This window comes from Monodelphis domestica, chromosome 2 (assembly GCF_027887165.1).
Source record: "Monodelphis domestica isolate mMonDom1 chromosome 2, mMonDom1.pri, whole genome shotgun sequence".
Classification (NCBI taxonomy): domain Eukaryota; kingdom Metazoa; phylum Chordata; class Mammalia; order Didelphimorphia; family Didelphidae; genus Monodelphis; species Monodelphis domestica.
Window position 1 is genome coordinate 522,246,120 of NC_077228.1, and position 24,445 is coordinate 522,270,564.

The 24,445-nt window shown below is 50.4% G+C and overlaps 3 protein-coding genes and 1 non-coding gene across 4 annotated transcripts in view; 2 read left to right on the forward strand and 2 right to left on the reverse strand.

Annotated features, from left to right (window-relative positions):
* Positions 1 to 4,924, forward strand: part of STX1A (syntaxin 1A) — a 46,506-nt gene extending 41,582 nt beyond the window's left edge. Inside the window, exons 8-10 of the mRNA XM_001379241.5 lie at positions 1,902 to 2,039; positions 3,215 to 3,325; positions 3,465 to 4,924. Of these exons, the coding sequence (XP_001379278.2) occupies positions 1,902 to 2,039; positions 3,215 to 3,325; positions 3,465 to 3,542 (327 nt within the window). The 3' untranslated portion in view covers positions 3,543 to 4,924. The remainder of the gene's footprint in view (positions 1 to 1,901; positions 2,040 to 3,214; positions 3,326 to 3,464) is intronic.
* Positions 4,925 to 6,482: 1,558 nt separating this feature from the next.
* On the reverse strand, positions 6,483 to 16,210 carry BUD23 (BUD23 rRNA methyltransferase and ribosome maturation factor). The gene is made up of 12 exons (XM_001366771.4): positions 16,071 to 16,210; positions 15,945 to 15,982; positions 13,614 to 13,709; positions 13,442 to 13,524; positions 13,247 to 13,343; positions 11,711 to 11,807; positions 11,530 to 11,580; positions 9,713 to 9,798; positions 9,423 to 9,468; positions 9,012 to 9,073; positions 7,864 to 7,953; positions 6,483 to 7,387 (listed from the first exon to the last, which is right to left on the reverse strand). The coding sequence occupies exons 1-12, from the start codon at positions 16,116 to 16,118 to the stop codon at positions 7,333 to 7,335; spliced, it is 849 nt and encodes a 282-aa protein (XP_001366808.1). The 5' UTR covers positions 16,119 to 16,210; the 3' UTR covers positions 6,483 to 7,332.
* LOC130457810 (small Cajal body-specific RNA 20) lies at positions 8,331 to 8,460 on the reverse strand. Its single transcript, XR_008917084.1, has one exon. It is a non-coding gene; the product is annotated as a small Cajal body-specific RNA 20 (non-coding RNA).
* DNAJC30 (DnaJ heat shock protein family (Hsp40) member C30) lies at positions 16,117 to 21,230 on the forward strand. The gene has a single exon (XM_001379232.4). The coding sequence runs from the start codon at positions 16,117 to 16,119 to the stop codon at positions 17,005 to 17,007; it is 891 nt and encodes a 296-aa protein (XP_001379269.2). The 3' UTR covers positions 17,008 to 21,230.
* Positions 21,231 to 24,445: the final 3,215 nt, after the last annotated feature.

Sequence of the window (24,445 nt, forward strand, 5' to 3'; positions counted from 1 at the left end):
AAGGGCTAGGCAATGGGGGTAAAGTGGCTTGCCCAAGATCACACAGTGAGGAAGTGAGAGAGGTCAGAGTTGAACCCAGGACTTCCTATTTTTAGGCCTGGCTTACATTCCACTGAGCCACCTAGCTGTCCCCAGGAGTTCTATATTTATTTTATTTTTATTTTATCTTCATCTTTTTTTTTATCTCCATAGCATTCATTCTTGTAAGTGAACAATCCCATAAAACCAAAACCCCAAATCATAAACCCAAATAAAAAAGAGATAAATTATATGTTTTCTTCTGCATCCTGGCTCCAACAGTTCTTTCTCTGGAGGTGGATGCCATTCTTTTTCTTCAGTCCCTCAGAATTGTTATGGATCACTGTATTACTGTTAGCAAAGTCTATACCATTTGATCATTCCTCAATATTTCGGTTACTGTATATAACATTCTCCTGGTTCTGCTTATTTCATTCTGCATCAGTCCATGAAGGTCTTCCCTGCTCTTTCTGAAATCCTCCTGTTCATCATTCCGTAGAGCACAATAGTATTCCATCACCATCATATACCACAGTTTGTTCAGACATTCCCCAATTGACGGGCATCCCTTTAGTTTCCAATTCTTTGCCACCACAAAAAGAGCAGCTCTAAATATTTTTCTACAAACAGGACCATCCCTATTTTTTTAAATCTCTTTGGGATACAGATGTGGTACTAATATTATTGGATCAAAAGGTATACACAGTTTTATAGCCTGTTGAACATAATTCCCAAATTGCCCTCCAGAATGGTTGGATCAGTTCGCAACTCCACCAGCAATGTATTAGTGTCCCAATTTTGCCACATCCCCTCCAGCATTTATCATTTTCCTTTATACTGATCAGTCTTCTGGGTGTAAGGTGGTACCTCAGTTGTTTTAATTTGCATTTCTCTAATCAAGAAGAATTTAGAATATTTTTTTCTTATTATTGATAGCTTTCACTTCACCTGAAAACGGTCCTTTGACCATTTATCAATTGGTCAAAGACTTAGATTCTTATAAATGTAATTTAGTTCCCTATATAGTTGAGAAAAAAAGACTTTTATCAGAGAAATTTGTCATAAAATTTTTTCCAGTTTCTGGTTTCCTTTTTAATCTTGGTTGCATTGGTTTTGTTTGTACAAAATCTTTTAAAAAATTTAATATAGTCAAAATTATTCATTTTACATTTTGTAATGATCTCTGCCTCTTGTTTGGTCACAAATCTTCCCTTCTCCACAGATCTGACAGGTAAACTATCCTATGTTCCCGTTTATTTATATCACCCTTTATGTCTAAATCATATACCCATTTTGACCTTATCTTGGTACATGGTGTGAGATACTGATCTAAACCTAATTTTTGCCCTCCTGTTTTCCACTTTTCCCAGCAGTTGTCAAACAGCAAATTCTTATCCCTAAAGCTGGGATCTTTGGGTTTACCAAACATTAGCTTGCTGAGGTCATTTACCCTAATCTACTCTATTGATCCATCCTTCTATCACTTAGCCAGTACCAGACTTTGATAATACAGTTTAAGATCTGGTACTGCCCGGCCACCTTCCGTCACATTTATTTTTCATTAATTCCCTGGATATTCTTGACCTTTTTTCTTCCAAATGAATGTCGTTATTGTTTTGTAGAATAGGAAGAATAATAGCCAAACTGATCTGGATGAGCTCAGTGTTTAAAAGGAAACACGAATGATGGAGTGTTGGTAGTTTGGGGCACGTACTCGTTTTCTGTCCTGCTTTGTAGATAAAAAGCGTTCACGGGTATTGGTAAGGTTCAGACTAAAAATCGATGAGAACTCCAGAGGAAGGGCCTCCCCCTGCCGTGGGAAGGGGGTCCCTAACGCTAACGGCCTCCACAGCCACAGCCACAGGCCTCTCCTGCATCCCCAGATTATCATGGACTCAAACATCACCAAGCAAGCCCTGAGTGAGATAGAGACGAGGCACAGCGAGATTATCAAGCTGGAGAACAGCATCCGCGAGCTCCATGACATGTTCACCGACATGGCCATGCTGGTGGAGAGCCAGGTGAGGTGCCCCCAGCCCTCTGGGCTGTGCCCTCCAGACTCTCAGCCCTCTGTCCCGTCCCAGGGAACCAGTGAGATGTGCGCGTGTGTGTGTGTGTGTGTGCACGTGTGTGTGTGTGTGCGTGCGTGTGTGTGTGCACGTGTGTGTGTGTGTGCACGTGTGCGTGCGTGTGTGTGCACTCTGGGGGCAGGGGCCCCCCCAAATGCCCCGGCCAGCCCCCCTGACCTCACCCCACCATTTCTGTCCCACACGCTGCCCCTGGATGGAGCCCTCAGGTAACCGAAGTGACCGCACGTGCTTGTCCCGGGCCTTGCCCATCAGGGCTCTCTCTGCATGACTGCCCGCCAAGGCCCTCCCCTCTGCATGGCGGGACCCCCGGCTCGGCTTCTGGCATGGCTCCCCTCCAGCTCTCTGCTCCTTCCCCCGCTCTGCCCAGTGGGCCCTGCCTTGGCCCCAGCCCCAAACACACATGGAGTCATCGAGTCACAGAACGTCAGCATTGTGCCCTTGAGTGACTGGCTAGTTCCCTCCTCCCCCATTTTTACAGATGAAGACACTGAGGCCCAAAGAGAGGGAATTGGTAAGGCAGGACGGGGAGAAAAGCTGCCAGTCCAGGTAGCATCGAAGGCCCTCTCGCCATAAGGGAGCGAGTGTTTTCATGGCCAACCTCGGGCTCCCGACACACCATCCTTTCTGCCATCTTGGATGGAGCGAATGGCTTGCGTGTTGTCTGAATGGAGGCTCTCTGAGGGAGAGGCTGGTCTTTTGGACCTTTCTTTGAATCCCTGGTGGCCGGCCTGCCTTCCTCCTCCAGGCAGCCAAGCTTGTGGTCTGGGACTTGGTGCTCTGACTTCTCTGCTTCTTCATCTTTCTGCCTCCCCCCTCCCGGGATGGTGTGAAGCGGGAGCCGCCCCACCTGCATGCCTCCCCGGGTCTTAGCCCTTGCCTACATCCATCTGAGTTTCCAGAGAGCCCTGGCCTTGGGGTCAAAGTCATCCCCCAAGACCCGTCCTCCCCGCCTCCACTTCCTCTTCCTCATGGCTTCTTTTGTCTTCTGCCTCAGGGCTCCCTGTGAGGTCCAGAACCGGCCCCCACCTCGCTCTGGCCCCCGAGGGTGGGCCCCATAGCCAGGTCAGGAGGGGCTGCCCTCCAGCCTGGCCCCCTTGGCCTCACAGGGCGAGATGATTGATCGCATCGAGTACAACGTGGAGCACTCCGTGGACTACGTGGAGCGCGCCGTGTCCGACACCAAGAAAGCCGTCAAATACCAGAGCAAAGCCCGGAGGGTGAGTGGGGCCGGGTGGGGGTGACTGGTCCTTCCTGATCTCCTCGGGCCTTGGGAGCGAGTCCAGCCGGGCCCCTGCCTTCCAGGCCCCCGTGGGGCCTCCTCGTCGTCTCGCTCCTACCTGATGTCTTCCTCCGCAGAAGAAAATCATGATCATCATCTGCTGCGTGATCCTGGGCATCATCATCGCCTCCACGATTGGGGGCATCTTCGGATAGACTCGCCTCTCCCCATCTCCACCAACCTTGGACCGTCCACAACAAGGAGGTGCCAACAGCCGCTGCTAACCACTGGGGCCCCTGGGGAAATGCCCCCCCCACCTTGGGGCCAGAGCCCCCTCCCCCCTTGTGCTTGTGCCGCTCCCCTCCCCACCACACAAGGGCTGGCCCCCTCCCAGAGCAGCCGAGCCATGTCACATGCATGATCTCATTGTAACACTGTGTGTGTCTGTGTGGAAGGGGCATTTGGACCTTGGGGGACAAGGGGACAAAAAGTGGGGGCGGCCTGGGCCGGGGGGGGGGGGCAGATGGGGGCAGTGGAGTCAGGAAAGGGAAGGAGGTGTCCCGGGGCACAGGAGGCCACTGAACCAGGCAGCTGAGCATCCCCCAAACCCTCCCCGTTCAAGGAGGCAGGACCAGCCTGGCACTGGATGCCTCAGCCCCTTCCTACCCATTCGTGACCTTAGTGAGTCCCCCCTTTGCTGAGCTGCCGGTCCCGGCTCAGGGCTCCGTCACTGCTTCCTTCAGCAAGCCCCAGGCCCCTGGCCCCCTCCTCGGACTGGACAAACTAGGGTAGGGGCCACTTGGTGCTGTTGCCCACGCCTCAGGGAGGGGGAGCCCCGAGGGACCAGTGGGGTTAACACTGCCGATCACTGCCAGGCTAGGCACGTCCATCCCTCTCCAGCTTGTCATCCCACCTCGGGCTCCGCTCAGCCCGCGAGAGAAGGCCCAGAACATCCAGATCCACCCCCAATCCCAAGGGGCAATCCTTCTCCCACACCTCTCCCCTAGGGCCCCCCCGGAGGTCCTGTGATGGGGGGAGGGAGCAGCCTCCAGCACCCTCGTGTCGTCCTTTGCTGCGGCCGCCCTCCACCCTTGGGGATGGGGGTCCCTGAGCCCTGTGTAGTTGCATGTACCAGGCATGCTCCTGGAGACCGACAAGTTCTCTGTCACTGTCACCCCTTCCCTTGCTTCATGTGCCTTGTGCCATGTTTGTCGGGGTGTCTCATCGACGCAGTATTCAGCAGCCAGCAGGGGGGCACTCTCCTCCCCACTGTTTGGGACTTTGGTTGAAGTTTAAAAACAAAATCCCCACTTCAAGCCCCCGCTTTTCTCCCTCCTCTCAGCCCCCCTCTTTCCGTGAGTGCCCGGGTAGTTCTTGGGTGCATCCATCGTTCCCCGGGTGGTGTATGTGTGCATGGTGTCCCTGCCACCCCGAGGCTTGCTCCAGCCCAGTGACTGTGACCACTGTCCTGTGCTGCCTTCTTTCTACAGCCGCTGCCCTCCCCAGCTCCTCTCCCTTCTCACCAAAGCTCTTGGTGCAACCAGCTGCCCATTTTGTGAAATTTTTATGTAGAATAAACATTTGTATCTGTACCAGGCGGGCAGCTCCTGTTACCTTATTCTCTTAGCCTAGGAAACAATCTAGACCTTCAGGACAACCGTCAGGAAACTTCCCTGGAGCCCCTGCCATTCACCATCCACCCAGAACCCCACAGTCCAACTCCTGCCAGTCATTAGGGAAATGCCAGGGGAAATGGGGAGAATTCGCCAGCAAGGCAGCTAGACAGGGCATCAGACCTTGCGCTTAGGAGAAGTTGGTTCAACATATGGACTGACCACTGAACAAGGCAGCCAGACAAGTTAGGCATCAGTACCAGCATCTCTGGGCATCTAGGTGGCAAAATGGAGAGCGCCAGGCCTAGAGTCAGGACTCATCTTCCTGAGTTTCAATTTGGCTTCATTTATTAGTTGAGCAAGTCATGTCACCCTTTTTTGCCTCAGTTTCCTCATCTGTCAAATAAGCTAGAGAAGGAAATGGCCAACCACTCCAGTATCTCTGCCAAGAAAACTCCAGCTGAGAACACAGTCATCCTTACATCCTTTTCCCTGATCTGTATCTGTGATCTGGTATCAGTGAACTGAATCCTGGGAGAGGGGCAGAGTGGGCTGGAGAATCACTGAGAGGTAGTTGTACGACCCTTGGCCAAGGGCAGAGGAGCAAACCCACCCAGAGCAAGCATGACTTGACAAAGGACACATATCTAGTCCAGAGAAATGACTTGACAAGGTCACACCAGGCCTTACACCTCCAATCTTTAAGGGTAGCACCATCCTTCCAATCTTAGTGATATCCTCAATTCTTGACTCTCTCGTCCCCCACCAATATCCAACCAAGGCCTAGTCCCATCCATTCTATTTCCACAATACTTTTCTTACTCTGAGTCACACAGCCACCATCCCGTTGCTCTTGTCACCTCTCCCCTGGATAATACCATCCCAATTGGTTCCCGGCATCATTTCCTCCCCACTCTGACCCCTAAACTGATATTCCTGGAACCGGGGTCTATGTTGCCCCTACAGGGGTCCTGTGTTGATTGTCCCTTGATTTTTACTTTCACCTCTAATACAAGATGAGCCTCCCCATCTGAGCCAGACCCAGATGTGGTCACTGCAAATGGCACCATTCATATCCCCTTGTGAGCTAATATTAAATCAGGAAATATTCCACATGCTTTTGTACTCTCACACCATTAACCAGGGACCCAGCATGGAGCTAGCAAAACACCTTGCTCAGCATCCTGGAACCCTGGCGGAGAAAACATCTCCAACATGTCAGATCAGACCTTTCCCAGGCAAGAGGAATTCAAAGGGCGAGAGTTCTGACCACAGCCACTGTGAAGACCCCCATTTAATGTCATTTTCCCCAAAATGCATCCAAGAGAACAGAAGCTCTCCGAGGAAGACCCCACCATTTCTCATCTCGTTTTTGCTTTCTTATCCTGACACAGAGCAGTTGAACCTTGCTCCCTACTCCTTTCCCTGACCTGACACCAGGATTGTTTTATAGTTCCAAGTCAATAGGAGGGGTCTCACAGGTAAGGAGGGATGGGCTCCTGCACTCCATCCCCCACAAGGAGTCCTAAACATGAGCCCAAGTGGTCCACACACATCATTCTTTTATTAGAATACATAATGCCCCCACTAGTACCTACTACCAGCTGCTGGACATGGCCCATCTTTGTTCCCCAGGCTGAAAGGAATGCACCGGGGAGGTGAGCTTGGCTTTTAACTGCGTCCTTTATCAAGTCCTCCTCCCTCTTCTCTCGCTGCCACTGACCAAGAAGCAGGACGGCAAAGACTCTGGAACCGCGCAGGGCAATCAGTCTCTGCTGACCAGCTGTGGAAACTTGGATGAGTCAAATCTTGTCTGTGGGCGGCAGTCTCCTCCTCTACCAATGAGAGGACTCTCTAAGGGTCCTTCCAACTCTCCATCTCAAAGCCTGGGATTCCATGCCCAGCTCGAGTCACTCTCCTAGCACTGGCCCGGGCAGCTTGCCACCCCAGCCTATACCTTAAGTCGACTTTCAAGACCATTTCACTTTGGCCAAGTTTTACTTTATTCAAAAGATGAAACACTCTTCAGTCTGTTTTTGGAGGGACCTTCCTGTTACCACACCCTCCTTGACGTTTGTTATGCCATTTCACTGCAGGGCAAGCTCTTCTGAACAGAAAGCCAAGACTCGTGTGACCCTGAGAACAGAGGCAGGCTGGTGGCTGGCCTCAGGTGCCTTCTGCTCCCCCGAGGCCTCCAGTCCCACCCTTCCCTTTTGAGGAATCTACAGTTATCTCTGGCCTGCTCTCCTGGGAGATGAATTACCCAGCAGCAGGAACAGGTCAGGCAATACCTAAGGCTGGATTGCGGCAGATGAACAGGAAACAAGCCAGAGCTGCCCAAATAGCAGAGGAAGGGAGCTCGGGGCCAACTCCAAAGGAGGGGAGCTGCTGCTCAAAAGTGGGGTCTCCGCTTGCGGCCAGTGTAACGTGTATCAGCTCGGACTTCCCTACAAAAAAGATGGGATGAGGCCATCAGAAAGGGAAGTGAAAAGGAGAAGAGCCACAGGGTGCATTAAAAGCAACACCTCAGAGATAACCTCGAACAATAGATCATGACCAATAAACCAGAGCACACAATAAGGCCCAGGTTACAGATCTAAGACCTGGAATGGGGCAGACTAGCTACTGATCCAGACAAGAACAAAATTCCTCATCATTCCCTACTTTAGCCCCCATTCTGCTACCAGTGGGACTCTGTAGTTGTAACCAATGAGAGGGAGCAATAGCAAATGCTGGGGAGAGGTGGGCAGCCTCCCTGAATCTCCCACCTAGCCAAGGAGCATTTTAAGATCCACCTCCACTCAAAAGCGAAGGAAACCATTGGATTCTGCCCTGAGATGGGGCTTTTTCCAGACTCCCTTTCTTAGCTCTGAGCATACAACATGGGTAAATGGTGATCCAGGGGGCCCCTCCAAGCACTCACTTGCCCTGCCGCCGCCGCCGTTCCTTCTTCTCAAGGATCCAGTCTCGGCTCTTCTTCACAGACTTGCCTTTTGTCGTCTTAAAGCGGATCCTGTGAAAGGAAAAGGAATTGTGGCCTTGGGAAAGGAGCTAACTGGGGGCATCTGAGCTGGCAAAGTAACATTGCCACCTGCCTGTCCCTCTGTCTTAGAATCAATATTAAGTATTGGTTCTCAAGCAGAAAAGTGGCAAAAGGCTAGGAAATAGGGATTAGGTGACTTGCCTAGGGTCATACAGCTAGGAAGTGTCTAAGGCCATATTTGAACCCAGGTCCTTCTATCTCTAGGCCTGGCTTTCTATCCACTGAGCCACCTAGCTACCTCTGTGGTGCTATTTTGCTTTGACCAAGTCCCTTTGTCATACTATGGCTCCTACACTGGCCTGTGTAGCACCCCAGCCTCTCTCCAATCAGTATTCAGTCAATGGCTCAAGTGTCTGAGGCAGGAAAACGTGGCAGCCTTAGCTTAGGACAGCCCCGACGACAGACCTCCAGAATGCTTTTGGTCTCTTGCCCTGGCTGTGGAAGAAAAGCATCCAACAGCCTCATGGGTGAGAGACACTCAAGAAAGGAGCAACTTGGATCTGTGCCCCCATTCAGCTAGGGTCAGAACTGTTTGCAGCATGGGTAGTACAAGCAAGGTTCATCCCCAAAAAAAAACCATTCCCTTCACTTATTCCCAGTCTTTTCTCTCATTTTTTTCTTTCCTCACTTGGGCCTGTTACATTCAGCCCTTATTAATTCCTCTCATTATGTCTCATCAGAAAAGACCTTAGAAGGCTTTAGGTAAAGTCGGCTTCATCTTAGCCACATAAGCTGCCATGTAAACATGTGAATGGAAACAGAACATGCCCAACTGCCAATAAACGGCAATTATCCCCACTTGGAAGCTGCAGGAACTGAGAGCAGTTAAAATGTGTCGTGCCCCCCCCCCCCCCCCACTGAGTGCCTCAATGACTTTTTATAGCAACTTCTCTATTAAGGCTTCCCCCCGCCCCCCCCAGGGTTTTTGGCTATGCAAACTCCACTCCTCCTCCCTGGACATTTACCAAATCTAAGAGTCAGGCTGAACGTTCAGGTCAGGAACTAGGCCAGGCCAGAAGTTTCTTTACCTTTCGTTAGAGAACTTGGACTCTCTCATTTCTTGTGAATCTCCACACTCGGTGCCAAGGCCCTGCCCAAAGAGTCCATCAGAGATTAGTGAATGCACCATGCTGGGAGTATATAAACCAAACCAAACCCTCCCACTTGCCACCTGATACTCCCCACCCAGCACCCACACATCCACAGAGTCTCTGAGGTGTTCTGGACTTCTTTAGGATACTAGAGACAAGTCCAATGCAACCAAATATTCAGGAACCCAAACTTTAAAGGAGCAAGACTGGGTTCAGGCCAGGATGGCCACTGTAGGCACTCAGCAGGGATCCTCCCCCAACTTCCAAGCTACAACCCTGTCCCATTCTTTAGAGTAAATGGGGCAATTCTCCATACACTCTTGACCAGGAAATCCTTCCCTTCCTTACCTTGGGCAACACTCCTGAAGGGCCAGAAAACAGACAGAGGAAAAACCTGAAGAAAAAGCACATGATGGAAGCCAAGCATGAAGAAACGGGTGCCCTCATCTTCCCAAAAGCTCACAAGACCTTTATTCACAGTTAGGAGCAGGAAGGCGACACTGCCCAAAACCGAGGGCCCCTACAAATGAATCCCAGCGCTAGGCCTACCCCTGACCAAAAAGCACAAGCAGCACACCCTTTTCTGCCTGTCCCTCAAGTCTCCTACCCCAAGGAAAATACAACACGCCCAGACTCACTTCTTAGCTTTAGCACTGTTGGGGAAGTCCACCACCATGCCTCCGGTGAAACCAGCCTTCATTGCCTGGGCTGTAATCAACTCCAACTGAAGGCAGAGAAAGACAGGGGATTCAGCTCAAGAAGGGGGTGGGTACAAGTGGCTCCCTTTGGTCTCTCTTGAAGCCAGAGGGGCCCACCAGTGACGCCCCTCAACAGCTCCAAATATGAGCAATAGGAACAAAGAAAAGAGAGGAAAGATTGCTTTCCCAAGCTGTGCTCACAGCCCAGTCCTGGAGGAGTCATGGAAGAGGAATGACGGTTCAGACCGAGGGGCTGTTTCATCCTGTACATTTGTATCCCCTGCCCCTAGTTCAGTGTCTGTACACAGAAAGCACTTAGTAAATGCTTGCCTTGCTTAACTCTGATGTTGACCACGTTACCATAAGCAGATCTCAGAAAATGAAAATTACTCCAGCAACTCCTTAAAGCTATCAGCTGCAGAACAGTTATCAGCCTGCACTGGCAGGAGGAGTTGGCATTTCCTCAGCAAGAATTCCCTATACCAGGAAAATCCTAATTCTAGACCAAAAAAAAAAAAACAAAAAACCAGCCGGTTACTCCAAGAGCTCCTCCTGAGGCTCAGACATCCTCCCTTAACAGTGATATCAAACCTTCCCATTCTGCAACAAGAAATTGAAGTCTACAACCCATCATGATGAAAAAGACCTGAAGTCTCCTCTCTTCTTTAAAAGACACCTTGGGAAAGGGTTCTCTGGAATAATACCTAGAGAGTTATAAAACTGTATATATCTTTTGACCCAGGAATGCCACTGTTGGCTCTATTTCCCAAGGAGAGCAGGGAAAAAGGAAAGGGTTCTAGATGTTCCAAAATATTTATAGTAGTTCTCTTTGAGGTGTCAAAGAAATGGAAAGGAAGGGAATGTCTAACAATTGTGGAATGGTTGAATAAGTTGTGACATATGACTGATGGACTACCACAGCACTATAAGAAAACCTAGAAGGACTTGAAATTATGAAAATGAAAATGATTAGAACCAAGAGAATATTCCATACAGCTACAGAATTTAAAAGTTGGAAGAATAATTTGTGGATGTCCACCTCCAGAGAAAGAACTGATTAACAGAAAAGGCCATAGTTTAAGTATACATGATTTTTCTTGACAAATGATGCCTTCTCTGGGGTGGTGAGGGGAGGGAGGGAGATACCTTGGAATTTTCACATAACCAACAAGTAGATAAATTAATAAAATTCTCAAAAAATAAAAACAGACACCTTTTAGGTTCACTGCCCTTCTAGAGAAGGATGTTCTATGACTGAGCCCCAATGTGGACTCTGGAGTAGAGGGCAACGTCTTATCCGACACAGATTATACAGAAATCCACAGCTGCCTAGAAGGGTGGCAAAAAGAAGTTTCTCCTTCTTCTCACCAATTAGCATCAACACTTGAAGAGAGGGGCCTACACTTCCCTAACCCTAATCTTAACACCATAATCCAAAATTTAAGCTTGATGTAAAGGTGAAATTTCCTAACCCTTAAACCAGAGGTTCTCAACTGTTTTTGTGGCATGGACCCTATAAAGACTATGGGCCACTTCTCAGAATAATGGGTTGGTGTTTCTGTTTTGTTCTTTTTATTTTTAAGTGTATAAAACACATAGGATTAGTTAAAATAAAGATGATGTGATATGAAAGGTATTCCTATTTAGGTACAGGTTGAAAGAAATGAGCCTTGAGGTCCCTTCCAATTCTTAAATGCCATTAGTCCCCTGGTTTGGATCCTGACTCAACAGCTTGACTACACCATAGACAGACTCACCTGCTCAGCATTCTCTGGATACAGCTGTAGAACTGCTCGAGCTCCTCGGGCCTGAAGGAGAATGGAAACTGTTGGTTTCTGGCCAGGCCCCAGTTATCATCTGAAGCAACAGAGAGGGCTGTCTAGGACACTGGAGGACCCAATGGTCATCTACAAAAAGCCATGGAGATCTTATACTCACCAGAGCAGAATAAAGTGATGAAAAAAAGCAGTACAGGCGCTTGGCAGGGTTGTGTGTCTTCTGGTCAGCATTACAGAGCCACTGCACAGCAGAAATGCTTAAGAAAGGGTTCAAGACCTTTTAAGTAGTAAAATCAAGGCCAGGAAGGCCTACCCCCCCCCCCCACCTCTATCTTGAAGATTCCATTATCTCCCCATAGTGCCACCTCAACCCCAAGGGAGCTAGCTCTCAATTCCTCTCTATCTCTGCCTCTTCTTTTTGTCTCTGGTTACCTTTTCCCATATGTCCCCATCCTCACACACCCCTAAAGAACTTCACTTTCTATCTCAATATCAGTTCTAAGAAGAGTGGAAAGGATGAGCAATTGGGGTTAAGTGACTTGCCTAGGGTCATAAAGCTAGGAAGCATCAGAGGTTAGATTTGAACCCAGGTTCTCCCAACTCTAGACCTGGCACTCCTATCCACTGTGCTAGCTGCCCTATGCCTTTTCCTTGAAACCAAGTATATTATCTCAGCACTCCTGCTTCCTCTCATCTTGGACTCATCCTATGTCTACCATTTAAACCAAGAACATTTAAAAAGGTCACTGATACCTTCCTGCAGGTCCACCAAGATAGATTTTATCATTCTTTACTCAAGTCAATCTTTCTGCTTGCTTCTGCAATAAAGTGATTCAAAGCTGCTCAAGCTGTTGTTTCCTTCAAGGTCCTCTGCCTGCCTGTCTTTGTTAAAATTGCCTTTGTGTTTCTCCAGTTAAGTCAAAACTCAAGATCAAACAAAGGTGCACTTGAACTTTGAAATAAACATCTCTTCTAATCTTTCTCTCTCTAAGGAGTCCTCCCTAATGGAGAGGAATTCAGCATTCTCCTCCAAGACCTACCTTGGAAATTTCCTCCTGGAGGCAGCCAGGTGGCACAGTAGATAAAGCACCAGGCCTGGAGTCAGGAGATCCTGGGTTCAAATCTGATCTCAGACACTTCCTAGCTGTGTGACTCTGGGGCAAGTCACTTAACTCCACTGCCTATCCTTTGCCATTCTCCTGTCTTAGAAGAAGTGATACTAATAATGTAAGGATTTTGAAAGAAAAGCAAAAGAAAATTCCACCCCAGATTCTCCCCATTTCATAATCCAACTCAAGAGGAAAGAAATAAGGTTACTATTCAGCTCATGTTAATCAATCTATATTTTTGCCCCTCTCCACATCTGTACCCACCTCCCAAAAATCACCCCACCCAAACATTAAATAAGACACATTTATTCTTCTGTCCTTTCTAGAAGTTAAGTTCTAAAAGGAATTACATTCTTGAAATTCTGCTAACACAGTACCACTAACACTCTAGGTATTACATCAAATATAGGTGTGGGATCTCTGAGGATCAAGCAAGTGACCAGCCCAGCCTAAAGTCATGTCAGAGAGAGGGGTCTAGGTTTCCTGACCTCAGGTCCATAGCTCTATACACTGTACACTCAAATTAACTGCCAACACTCTTCCACATGAACCCTGCCTCCAGCATTTACATGGGTGACACATCTTACCTAATACAGCCATCAAAAGACCCAGGTCTGAAGGGGATGCCCTGACCCATGTCTCCCTGAAGCAGGTCTCCTTCCACTTCTCTATCCACAGCCACATCTGTTTATTCAGAGATGATCATGTTAGAGGAAACAGGCTAATATATCCAGCTGCTTACATCAGACTAATGCATGCAATCCCTGAAAAACCTCACTCACCCAGCATAGAAGAGCTAATGTCAATGCCCACCCAGTAGTGTCCCTGCTCTGAGATGAAGTCACCACTGAGCCCAGAACCACAGCTGAAAGGCAAAATCAGACAAGATATCAGGGAGTGGACAACAGTGATGAGGACACAACGTGACATTTCAAAAAGTACCTGACATCTTACCCAACATCTAACAAGAAGCAGGGCTGGTCCTCAGGCAGACTGAGAAGTTCCACTGCCCGTTCTGACATCTGTGTCTGAATTTCAATCATCCGTGAGCTAGAAAGGGAGACACAAAAGAGTAAGTGAACATGTCTTCTGGCTAATACTGCTCTTGGACATCCTGAGTGCAAAAGTCAAGAAAAAAAGCCAGCCAGACCAAGATAATATTCTCTCTCTCCTTACCTTCTGTCTTAGTATCAATACTGTGTACTGGTTCCGAGGCAGAAGAGTGGTATGGGCTAAGCAATGGGGGTTGAGTGATGTGCCCACGGTCAGAGTTAGGAAGTGTCTGAGGCCAAATATGAACCCAGGACCTCCTGTCTCTAGGCCTAGTTCTCTGTCCACTGAGCCACCTAGCTGCCACACGCCCCCCCCCCCACCATCCTCACACCCCCCACGCTGAATCTTTCTTAATTGCCCATCTCACCAGGGAGGCCAAACTAAGTTCAGGTGAAAAACTGCTTTACAGTCATCACTGCATATTGACAGGTCATTCTACTCTCTCTATATCTATCATACATGCACCCTCCCATATTAGTATGGACTAGGAGACCAAGAGAGAATCTATAGCATGAACAGCAGCTTCAGGGTTTTCTTTATACTGGTTTTCTGTTTCTTCTCATAGGCCCCTTCCTCCTCTGCTCTTTTTTTCTTTAAAACCCTTACGTTCTGCCTTGGAATCAATACACAATATTGGCAGAAGAGAGGTAAGGGCTGGGCAATGGCAGTTAAATGACTTGCCCAGTCACACAACTAGGAAGTGTCTGAGGCCAGATCCTCCTCTGCTCTTGGCATACACTTGCCACCCAAGGGTGAACTGCTCTGCCCACTCTTTAGCACCCAACTCAAGCCTCAATTCCCCTGCAAAGTCAGTATGCCAAGGATAAGCAACTATTCCCATTTCAAGCCCTCCATTCACTTTTGGTCTGAACTATTTATCTGGCCCTAGTGTTTAGGAACTGCAGAAATAACATCACATCTGGAATCACAAGATCTGTTTCTAAATACCAAGGATTCTACTGCTCTTTGTGACCTTGGCAGTCTTTCTAAAGGGTCTGTATCCTTCTCTTTAAGGAGTTTAAACTAGTGAATGAAAGCAAATGTGTGGAACATGTAAAAGAGTAACATCTTTTTCTTTTCTCTTTATTATTATTACTTTCATACTGTGCATTGGTTCCAATGCAGAAGAGTGACAAGGGCTCTAGGCAAAAGGAGTTAAGTGACTTGCCCAGGATCACATGACAAGGAAGCATCTGAGGTAAAATTTGAACCCAGGCCTTCCCATCTCTAGGCCTGACTCTCTATCCACTGATAGTCACCATCTTTTTCACTAGAATCTCCCATCCCAATTTCTAAGCTCAAGGTTCAACATGGCCACGTACAGATTACTTAATGGGACTAGGTTCCTGAAAAGGTCTCCAATAGCTCAATCCTATGATGTCAAGCATATGCTCACTCTCTTTTTTTCTAACATACAATTTATTCTCAGGACAATCGTTAAACTAAGTACTATTACCTATAAGGCTCTGTTCAAAGCTGGGTGGAACCAGGGCCTCTCATGCTCTCCCACCTCCCCTAAGGCAAAAATAAGAGCTTTCTCTGGTTACAGGCCAGAAGTTCACTAAGTGTTTACTGAGACAGGAAGAGTTCAGAACCCCAAGAACATGATTAAAAGGATAGAATGGAGGCAATGAGATTACTCAGTAGACTGAGTCGGGTTTGGAGATGGGAGGTCCTGGGTTCAACTGGCCTTAAACACTTCCTAGCTATGTGACCTTGGGCAAGTCACTTAACCCCCCACTGCCTCACCCTTACTGATCTGCCTTGGAACCAGTACAAAAAGTACTAGTTCTAAGATAGATAATAAGGGTTGTTTTTAGCCCAATAATAATAAAAGGCTGAGAAAGGAATAATGGGATCACAATTTAGAGTGGAAAGGAGACTTTTTAACTGATGAGGGCACTGAAGCCCAAGACAGTGATGTTACATGGTCTATTTCTCTCCTAGTGCTTCCACTCTGTTGGTCCCCAGAGGCCCCGTAATGGAATGAAGCTGAGACCCCACTCTGTTCTGACCTTCCGTCTCAGTCGCTGCAGCCCTCTACTCATAAGGCATTTGCTGTCACTATTCGTGATGCGGACGACCACAGCCGGTGCAGGACCCATTTTACCCTCCCAAGCCCACCGGGGAAGGGTTATGGTTAGCCCCATTTTAGAGCTGCGGACACTGAGACAGGAGTCGGCTCGGCCCACCCTCTGTTCCCCTCCCCCAACCCCCAGGCCCAGTCCTCACTTGTGCGTGTACTTCCGGGCCTCGTCCTCGTTGTAAAACTGCGTGGGGAAAAGAGAGAGAAAAGGCGGCGGTGAGAAGGCAGGCGGGGGTGGCTGGGCTGCGGCTCGCGGGGCGGGAGGGTCTCACCAGCTCCGGGGGCCCGCGGTGCTCCGGCCTTTTTCCTCGGCACGCCATGGCTGTAGTTCGGATTTCTTCTCCGCGTGGAAGTCACGACATCTGCCAGGCGCCGCCACTCGCGTCCAACCACCTCCTTGATGCCTGGATGACGTCGTCTCCTCGCGCGCCCCGGCCCCTCTCCTCCTTGCTTCCGGTCTTCCTCTTCTCCGCTATTGGCTCTGGCGAGGGCTCGTCCGGTCCGCTGTCCCGTCTCATTGGCCAGACCTGTGGCCCCGCCCTGCAAAAGATGGCGGCCCCGGTCTGCCGCCGGTGGTCGCAACTACTGTGGACCACTGGGCGGAAGGAAGCCCGGACCAGCTCCGCCGGCGGCGGCGGCTCCTCGGCCGGAAAGAACAAGTCAAGCGACGGCTCATCCCGGGACTCACGCACGGCGCTGTACGACTTGCTGGACGTCCCGGTCACGGCCACGCAGGCGCAAATCAAGGCGGCCTACTACCGGCAAAGTTTCCTCTATCACCCGGACCGCAACGCAGGTAGCCCGGCGGCAGCAGAGCGTTTCACGCGCATCGGCCAGGCCTACATGGTTCTGAGTAGCGCCCCGCTGCGCCGCCAGTACGACCGCGGCCTGCTGGGCGCCGAGCACGTGCACGCCGTTGCGCGCGCGCCCACGCGACCTCCCAGGCCCGCGTCCCCACGTGCCGCCTCTGCCACTGGCTCCCAGCGCGCGCGCCCAATGCCTGGGGGCCAGCACATGTTCGACTTCGACGCCTTCTACCGCGCTCACTATGGGGAGCAGCTAGAGCGGGAGCAGCGCCAGCGGGCCCGTCGTGAAGCCATGCGCAAAAAACAGGAGGAACAGGCCAGCTCAGGCCCACCCTGGGACGAAAACATACTGGTGGGCCTGCTGTTGGTGGTGGGCTTACTAGCCTTTGTGCACTTTAAGTAGCCGAGAGCCTGGCCCAGGCCCTGACCTTGACCTTGATCCCCCTTGGGAGGGAGGGGAAGGAGGGGGATGGCAGGGACAGACCGAGAAGCCCTCCAGGTGCGGGGCAGCCTGCCTGTGGGCACTTTGGAGCCCTGCCTTCCCTCCATGTGCCTGCCTCCCTCTTGTCCCCAGTCGTCATCTCTGCACAGTGTCACCCAAGGGAAAAGCCAAATGAACCACATCTGATAAATCCAAGGGCCTTTGTCATTGTTATCCGTCTGGAGAACCCTGGGGAAGCAGGGAAGGGTCAGATGTTCTGAGAAGATGGTAAAATGGGTCAGGTGGGACTTGTGGGGAGGTCAAACCTTACCTCTAAAATCTGGCTCCTTGGAGACCCTGAGCCGCTCACCTGTACCTTTCCCTCCCCTGGAAAATGGGGCAGATGAACTCAGTGACCTCTAAAGCCCCTGTGAAATATACTGGCTTCCTCACTGGTATCTCCCCTGCCTCCCGTCCCGGTTTTCTGGGTGGCCCAGTGGCTTGGCACAAAGGACTTAAACACGTCTCCTCTGAACAGTGCCTCAATGAAAGCAGATTGCCAAACTAGATGACCTCTTAAAGTTCTGTTTCAGAGATCTGTGGGATTCAAAGCAGGGCTTTTATTGAAGTGGATGGTGCCAATGGAATCAACTTTGCCTTTTCTCCACACCAGTTTAACATAATAAAAAAGTATTCCTGAGTACAGACTATATTACTCACCAGTTGACTATACATATAGTTAATGCTGTGCAGTCTGTCCTCGATGCTGGAGAAATGATGCAAAACTCAGGTCCCATGAGAAGGCGGAGGCGTTGTGGGAGAAAGGCCTTTTGGAACAGGGAAAGGATATACTGTATACCACTCCCCCCATAAATACCTCCATGAGAAGTGGCTGCCAAAATTTAACAAGTCCGTCAAATGGTGCCTCTATCCTTGTAAGATTTTATGTTGGGGGAAATGGTGGAGCTAGGTAGCTCAGTGGCTTGAGAGACAGGAGGTTCTGGATTCAAATTTAGCCTGGGGCAGCTGGGTCACTAGTGGATTGAGAACTGGGCCCAGAAATGGGAGGGCCTGGTTTCAAATCTGGCCTCAGACACTTCCTAGCTGCATGACCCTGGGCAAGTCACTTGACCCCCATTGCTTAGTTTTACTTCTCTTCTGCCTTGGAATCAATACAGTGGAAGATAAGAGTTTTAAAAAAAAATCTGGCCTCAGACACTTGCTAACACTGTGGCCTCGGCAAGTCACTTGATCCCCACTGTCTACCACTCATATGCCTTGGAAACAATACATAGTACTAATAATAAGATGGAAGGTACGGGTTTATTTTTTTTTTAATCTGATGTTTGGGTTTTACCAGAACACAGAATTCCCACCTTAGATGTAGCAAAGTTACTGAATTGGTCAAAGCAGGTGGTAATGCGGTTCTGTTTAGTAGTAGTATTTGGTCATTCACTGGATATAAGAGAAGGAGAAGGAAGTCAAAGACACACCAAGGTTTTGGATGTGGCCAACTGTGAATGATGAATTGTAGAGTAACAAGAAGGAGCAGGTTCAAGGAGAAAGATGAAACAAGCAGCTCAGGTTGGGATGTAACAGTTCAGGATACAAGAAGGCATTCTGGTGCAGATGCAGATGGCCGGGCTGGTGGTTTGGAACTTGGCAAAGGGGAGAGAAAACTTTGGGAGTCATCTGTTTACAAGTGACGGTTGAACCCATCCCCATTACTGAATAAGATCACCAAGAGGCAGCCCAGAACAAACCATTCTTTGGTAGATCTTGGAAGAGGTGTCAGGAGCCGAGGGAGCTGCTGTTCAAGATCTCAGAAGCCTAGAGAGGAAAGAGCATTTGGAAGGAAGTTATTTGTCCCCTGATAGAAGCAACTGAGGAAAGCTTTTGCTGGTTTTGCTTAAGCCAACCCATTCTAGACCTGGTTTGAAGTGTTTAAACACAGCTGAATTGAATGGGCTTTGAGGGCTTGGCAGTGTATGAAGAGATGTAGTCAGTGCAGAAAAAGCAGGGCTTGTCTGACAAAAACTGGGCCAGGAGATTAACACTGCCCGTGGCTAAGAAGTTGTCTTTTCCTTTTGTATCTGGCCAGAGCTTCCATTTAAATTCCCCAAACAAGCTTCCTTAGTTTGTCTCAGAGGTGATCTGGCCCTTTAAATGTCCCAGTCAGCTCCAAAGGATGCCTTATTGAGCTTCTGGCATCGGCTTTTCTGGGTGACTTTGGATAAGTCCTTCCTGTGCCAAGTGCCTGTCCCCAGCTGAGGACCAGGCTGTAAACACTGTACATTTCAGACCTGTGGACTTGAAAATAAGGCTTATCTTTTTTTTTTTAACCTTTATCATCTGTCTTAAAATTGATACTGAATATTTGTTCCATAGTAGAAGAGGGCTAGGCAATTGGGATTAAGTGACTTGCCCAAGGTCTCACAGCTAGGAAGAGTCAGATTTGAACCCAGAGCCTACTGCCTCCAGACCTGGGCTTTCTCTCCTTTGTGTGTTTGTGCTGTGGCAATAGGAATGAAATTCTACCCTGCAGGAACAAGAGCCTAGAGCTTACAGAGAGGAACTACCTGCTCCTTCAACCCTGCTGCCCCACCCTCCCCAGACACCTTGGCTCTCACTCCAGCTGGATTCTCACCCTGCTGCAGTCTGTAGTAGAGGGCTTCATAGGGAACTGCACCAAGGGCCCCTCCTGTCATGTTCACCATCAGCTGTAACAGCAGTCACTCCTGTTCCTAGGCCAGCTTAAGGTTTAGAAAGCACTTTCCTCACAAGGATCCCTGGAGTTAGCACAAGGACCAATTTCCCAGTTTTACGGCTGAAGAAACTCATTCCAAAGCAGGGAAAAGTTGCCCAAGGAAGTGACAAATGTCAGAGTCAGAGCTTGAAGACCCAAAGATTTTCCAGTGCGCTTTCCCACACGTGTTGGGTTTGCTAGAGAAGTCCTAGAACCCAAGTAGGCCCACAGTGCTTCCAGGGCCCAAGGACCCTGTGCTCTCTCTCCATGCCTTTTCTCTTCTCTTCCTGTGGATCTAAAAGGCCTTTGCTAAGGCAAGCCAGCCAGGGATCACCTCAGCTCCTCAAGTGAGGTTCCCTGACGCCTTCCTGTTCCCATGGATCCTCTCAGCAGCCTGGAGAAGTCTCCTAAGAAATTGAGACAGGTGCCTCTTTGTCCCTTTAGCCGCTAAGCAACAAGTAGCTTAGGAAGAAGAACATAAAACTGGATCCCCCTAAGAGTGTCCTGAGATATAGACTGATCCCTAGGTTTACTATCCCACCTCACCCCTTGAAGGGTTTTCTTGGGGGCCAGATAGAGAGCCAGACCTGCAGTTAGGAGGACCTGGGTTCAAATTTAGCCTCAGACACTTGTTGGGTGATCCTGGGCCACTCTTGCCCTTGTCTCTTCTTTTTTTAAAATTTGATACAAAAATATGGCTTTTTTTAATAGATTTGGGGAAAGTAGCAGAGGAGATAAAGGCTAAGAGAACCAACTCTGACCCTAAGGAGTGACTTTGTGTTGTTACCGTCTTAGTTGAGATTGCATTCAAGCCATCCAATGATCCATAAGCATTCGCCGAGCGAGCACGTCACTGTATCCCAGGCATTGGGGCTACAAAGCCAAAACTTGTACATACTCTGACCGAGAACTTATATTCTCCAGCGTATAATACGTAAAGAGTCCAGTAAATATGGAGGCAGCTTGGAGAACTGGAAAAGACCTGACGATGTTTGACCAGATCAGTGAAGGGAATGGGGGGTTCTGAGAGGTAGAGGTGGGGCTCAGGAGAGCACACTAGTTATGGGGCTTAGCCTGGGCAAAAGTACAGAGGTGGGAGGTGTTACGTTTTGGGACCAGCAAGTGGATTAATGTGACTGGAGGGTAGAGTGGGTGAGAGAGGAGGACTAGGTGATGAGCCTGGAAAAGATCTGCCCAAGCCAGACTATAAAGGACTTTCAATATCAAACAGAGGGGGTGCGTTTTGTGCCACAAGTAGCCAGGTGGTTCAATGGACTAAGATCCAGGCCTAGAGATGGGAGGTCCTGGGTTCAAATGGAGCCTCAGACACTTCCTAACTAGGTGACCCTGGGCAAGTCACTTGACCCCCACTGCCTAGCCCAGACCGTTCTTTTGCCTTCCAAGTCAGGTTAGGGTTGTTTTGTTTTGTTTTTTAAATAAAGATTTTTTAAAAATAAAAGCCATAGAAAGTCACTGCTATTTCTTGAACGAAGATGGGACAGATGTGCGCTAATTAAGGCTGTCAGTTTGGCAGCTGTGCTGGTTGCCAAGAACAGATGGGGGTGAGGGTGGGCAGGAGTCGGGGTCAGAGGAGACGGGCGACCTATCTGGGGCCGGTGGTGATAGGATGAGGCGGGAGGGAAAAGGACCAAGGCTGGGGACGACCAGGCTGAGAATGCACAGAGCACACGTGTCCGTGTTACTTTAGTGGAGGCCCCCGTCCTCAGGGAGCTAATCTTGTGCCCGGCGAGGCCCAAAGATTTAGAGCTCATTGAATCGTAGGCCCCTGGTCACAGTAGCCAGAGCACCAGGCCTGAAGTCAAGAGGAACTAGTTCACGTCTGACCTCCGACACTGGCTGTGCGACCCTGGGCAAATCGCTTAACCCAGGTTGCCTCCGTTTCCCCGTCTGTAAAATTGAAGGAAGAAATGGCAAACCACGGCACTGTCTTTGCCTAGAAAACCCCCGATGGGGTCACCAAGAGTCAGACACGACTGAACAAGCTGAGGCACGAAGGAGGAAGATGCCTCGTTTCCCTCCTCGTCCGTCTGTGCCTCCAAGATCAGCCCCTCCAGGCTCACTGAGCACCTTCTTACCGCAAAGGACTGATGGTTCTTCCCTCACCTGACACTCCCTTCGGCCTGGGGAGGAGACTTCAGTTACTGACCAGGGATACGTTTCAGCTCAATGGAACGTTTACGGCCCGGACACTGTGCCCCCTCCGCCAGGGTCTCAGGCTGGCACGGAGCAGCTGCCCACAGACCTTACGCCAGCCTGGCACGTCCCGGCGTCGGCCCCACGCCCGGGCCAGCCAGGTTCAGAGGGTCGGAAGACGTGGCGGCGAACCCCAGCTCCAGAGCTCTGCCAAGCTTGTCCGGCCTTCTCTTGCCCGAGCCAGTGAGCCTGATGTGGCCGACGCGGCTTCTCTGCGTGCTGGCAAAAAGACTGTAAATCACGACGTGTCCTACAAATGGGACCGCTGTGGTTCGGCGATAAACCCGTAGGGAAAGCTCAGAGGGGCTCAAAGGCCTGGAAGGCAGGACTTCAGGGCTCCGTCCTCCCCCTCATCCCCCATCAGGCAGAAAGTTCTTGAAGGAAGTCTCTGTATTGGTCTCCGTGGTGCTCAGCACAGTTCCTGGCACAAAGACCCTTAGCGAATACTTGTTCATTGGCTGACGGAGTCAGTTACGGGGCAGCTTTGTGGACAGAATGCTTCAGGGGAACCAGAAGGTCCTAGGTTCAAATCTGGCTTCTGACCCTTCCTCGCTCTGTGGCCAACGCCAGTCGTCCAGCCCTGACCCCTCTTCTGCCGTAGCAGAACTGATTCTAAGGCCCAACGTAAAGCGTTTGGTGGCGTTTTTAATACAGCCAAGTTGGTGTGCGTCGAGGGCTGCCCGACGCGTCCCTGCCCCCGGCCCATCCTTCTCACCCTATTAACAGGGCAGAACCTGGACTGGAAAAGGAAATACCGGACAGCTTTTCATCCAGCGCCACCAAAAGGTTTCCCAAGGGCTTGACCCAAGGCCTTCGTTCTCGCCCAGGAGAGAAGCATTCAGACGTTTCTAACAGCCAAAGTGCCTTCTGGTCAAAGAAAGCGGAAAGTGCTCCAGAGCTCCCCCGTGAGCTGAGCCGGCCAGGCGGCCCCATCTTCGGGACCACCAGCTTCTCGCCCTGAGTGTGCCTGAGCTGACCTGAGCCCGGGCGGTGGGGCCGGCGTGGTCCGAGGCCTCCCAGCCCGGCGGATCTCCACGGGACCTAGTTGGAGCTGCCGCGCTCTTCTCCGGCACAAACGCAGCCCCTTCCGTTCTCTGCTCGAGGATTTTGCTGTCGGGGCTCCCGTCACAAGGCTGTTGGAGGAGTTAACAATTAGCCCCCGGGAAGCCGGGGACCTGGATCGGGGCACTATTTCAGCGCCACAAGTTTGCCTTGTTTTACGCAAGAAAAGAAGTCCAGAAAGACCGATCTCCGTGTTACCTTAAAAGAACGGGATTGTGGGGGCAGCTACGGGGCTCAGAGGACTGGAGAGAAGAGGTCCTGGGTTCAAATCTAGCCTCTGATATTTCCTAGCTGTGTGACCCTGGGCGAGTCACTTCACCCCCATTGCCTAGCCCTGACTGCTCTTCTGCCTTGGAACTAATACTCAGTATTGATTTTAAGATGGAAGGCGAGGGGGTGGCTGTGTTCTTTAATAGACCTTATTTGTCTTTCCATATATAACAAGGTCACTAAATAAGTATCCTATGTGAAACTGAATATGATGTCCATAGCTTGCTCTTCCTCTTAAATATTGAATCCGTCAGGGGCAGCGAGGTAGCACAGAGGACAGAGCACCAGGCTTGGAGTCAGGAGGTCCTGGGTTCAAATCTAGCCTTGGATACTGCTGGTGTATGACCCTGGGCAAGTCACTGCCCAGCCCTCAGGACCAATATACAATATTGCTTCAAAGAGGGAAGGGAAGGGTTAAAAAAATGGCATCGGGAAGGAAAGAGGCTGTTAAAGGAATCCCTCCGTCAGGTCCCTTTCTGCGCAGTCACCATTACCTTTGGGTTTAATTTTCAGGATTTTTTCAAGAAGAGCCGCGGAAGTGGTCCGGGAGAGGGTGGCGGATGTCTTCTGTGGCCAGGACCGCGGAGGAGCCCGAGCAGCTGGATCTCTGCCTCGGTTTCCTCCTCAGACCCTGCCTGGGCTGGGGGCGCCTCCCGCGGCTCGCTCCAGGGGAAATCATTTGGTCTGCAGCCAGGCGTCCCCCCTCCCCCCCTTCCGCACGGATACCTGCTCGCCTGTGTGCGCGCGTGCGTGCGTGCGCCCGTGCGCGGGTGCGCGCGTGGCTGCCCAGAGCACATCCTCACCCTCCTTTGTTCCCAGGTTCAGAGCCGGCTTGCCAGGCACCTGCTTCCCTTCCCCCTCCGCTGCCCAGGCAGGCTCACATCCTGGGCCTTCAGTTAATGAAGTTTCTCATTAACCGGCCACCGGCGAGGTTCTCTTCCCTCCCTACAGAGAGCCGCCCCTCCTGCCGCCACCCCCAGCCCCGGCCCCTCCCCGGGATCCTTTCTCCACCAAAGCTCTTCAGGGGCCCTCCGGTTACCATGGAAACCCTTCTCCCTGGCAGAGCCATCCGCCCCTCCCCAGGGCGCGTCCCGGCCCGCCAGATGCTCCTCGGAGGTCCTCCCGGAA

What these genes read in the sequence shown, in the direction of transcription:
- DNAJC30 (XM_001379232.4), top strand. Translation starts at nt 16,117, where the DNA reads ATGGCTGTAGTTCGGATTTCTTCTCCGCGTGGAAGTCACGACATCTGC.
- BUD23 (XM_001366771.4), bottom strand. Translation starts at nt 16,118, where the DNA reads ATGGCGTGCCGAGGAAAAAGGCCGGAGCACCGCGGGCCCCCGGAGCTG. An exon ending in GCCCGGAAGTACACGCACAA is followed by an intron (nt 13,710 to 15,944) that starts GTGAGGACTGGG and finishes CTCCCTTTCTAG; the next exon opens with CTCACGGATGATTGAAATTC. An exon ending in AACAGTGCTAAAGCTAAGAA is followed by an intron (nt 9,469 to 9,712) that starts GTGAGTCTGGGC and finishes CTTTTTCTTCAG; the next exon opens with GTTTTTCCTCTGTCTGTTTT.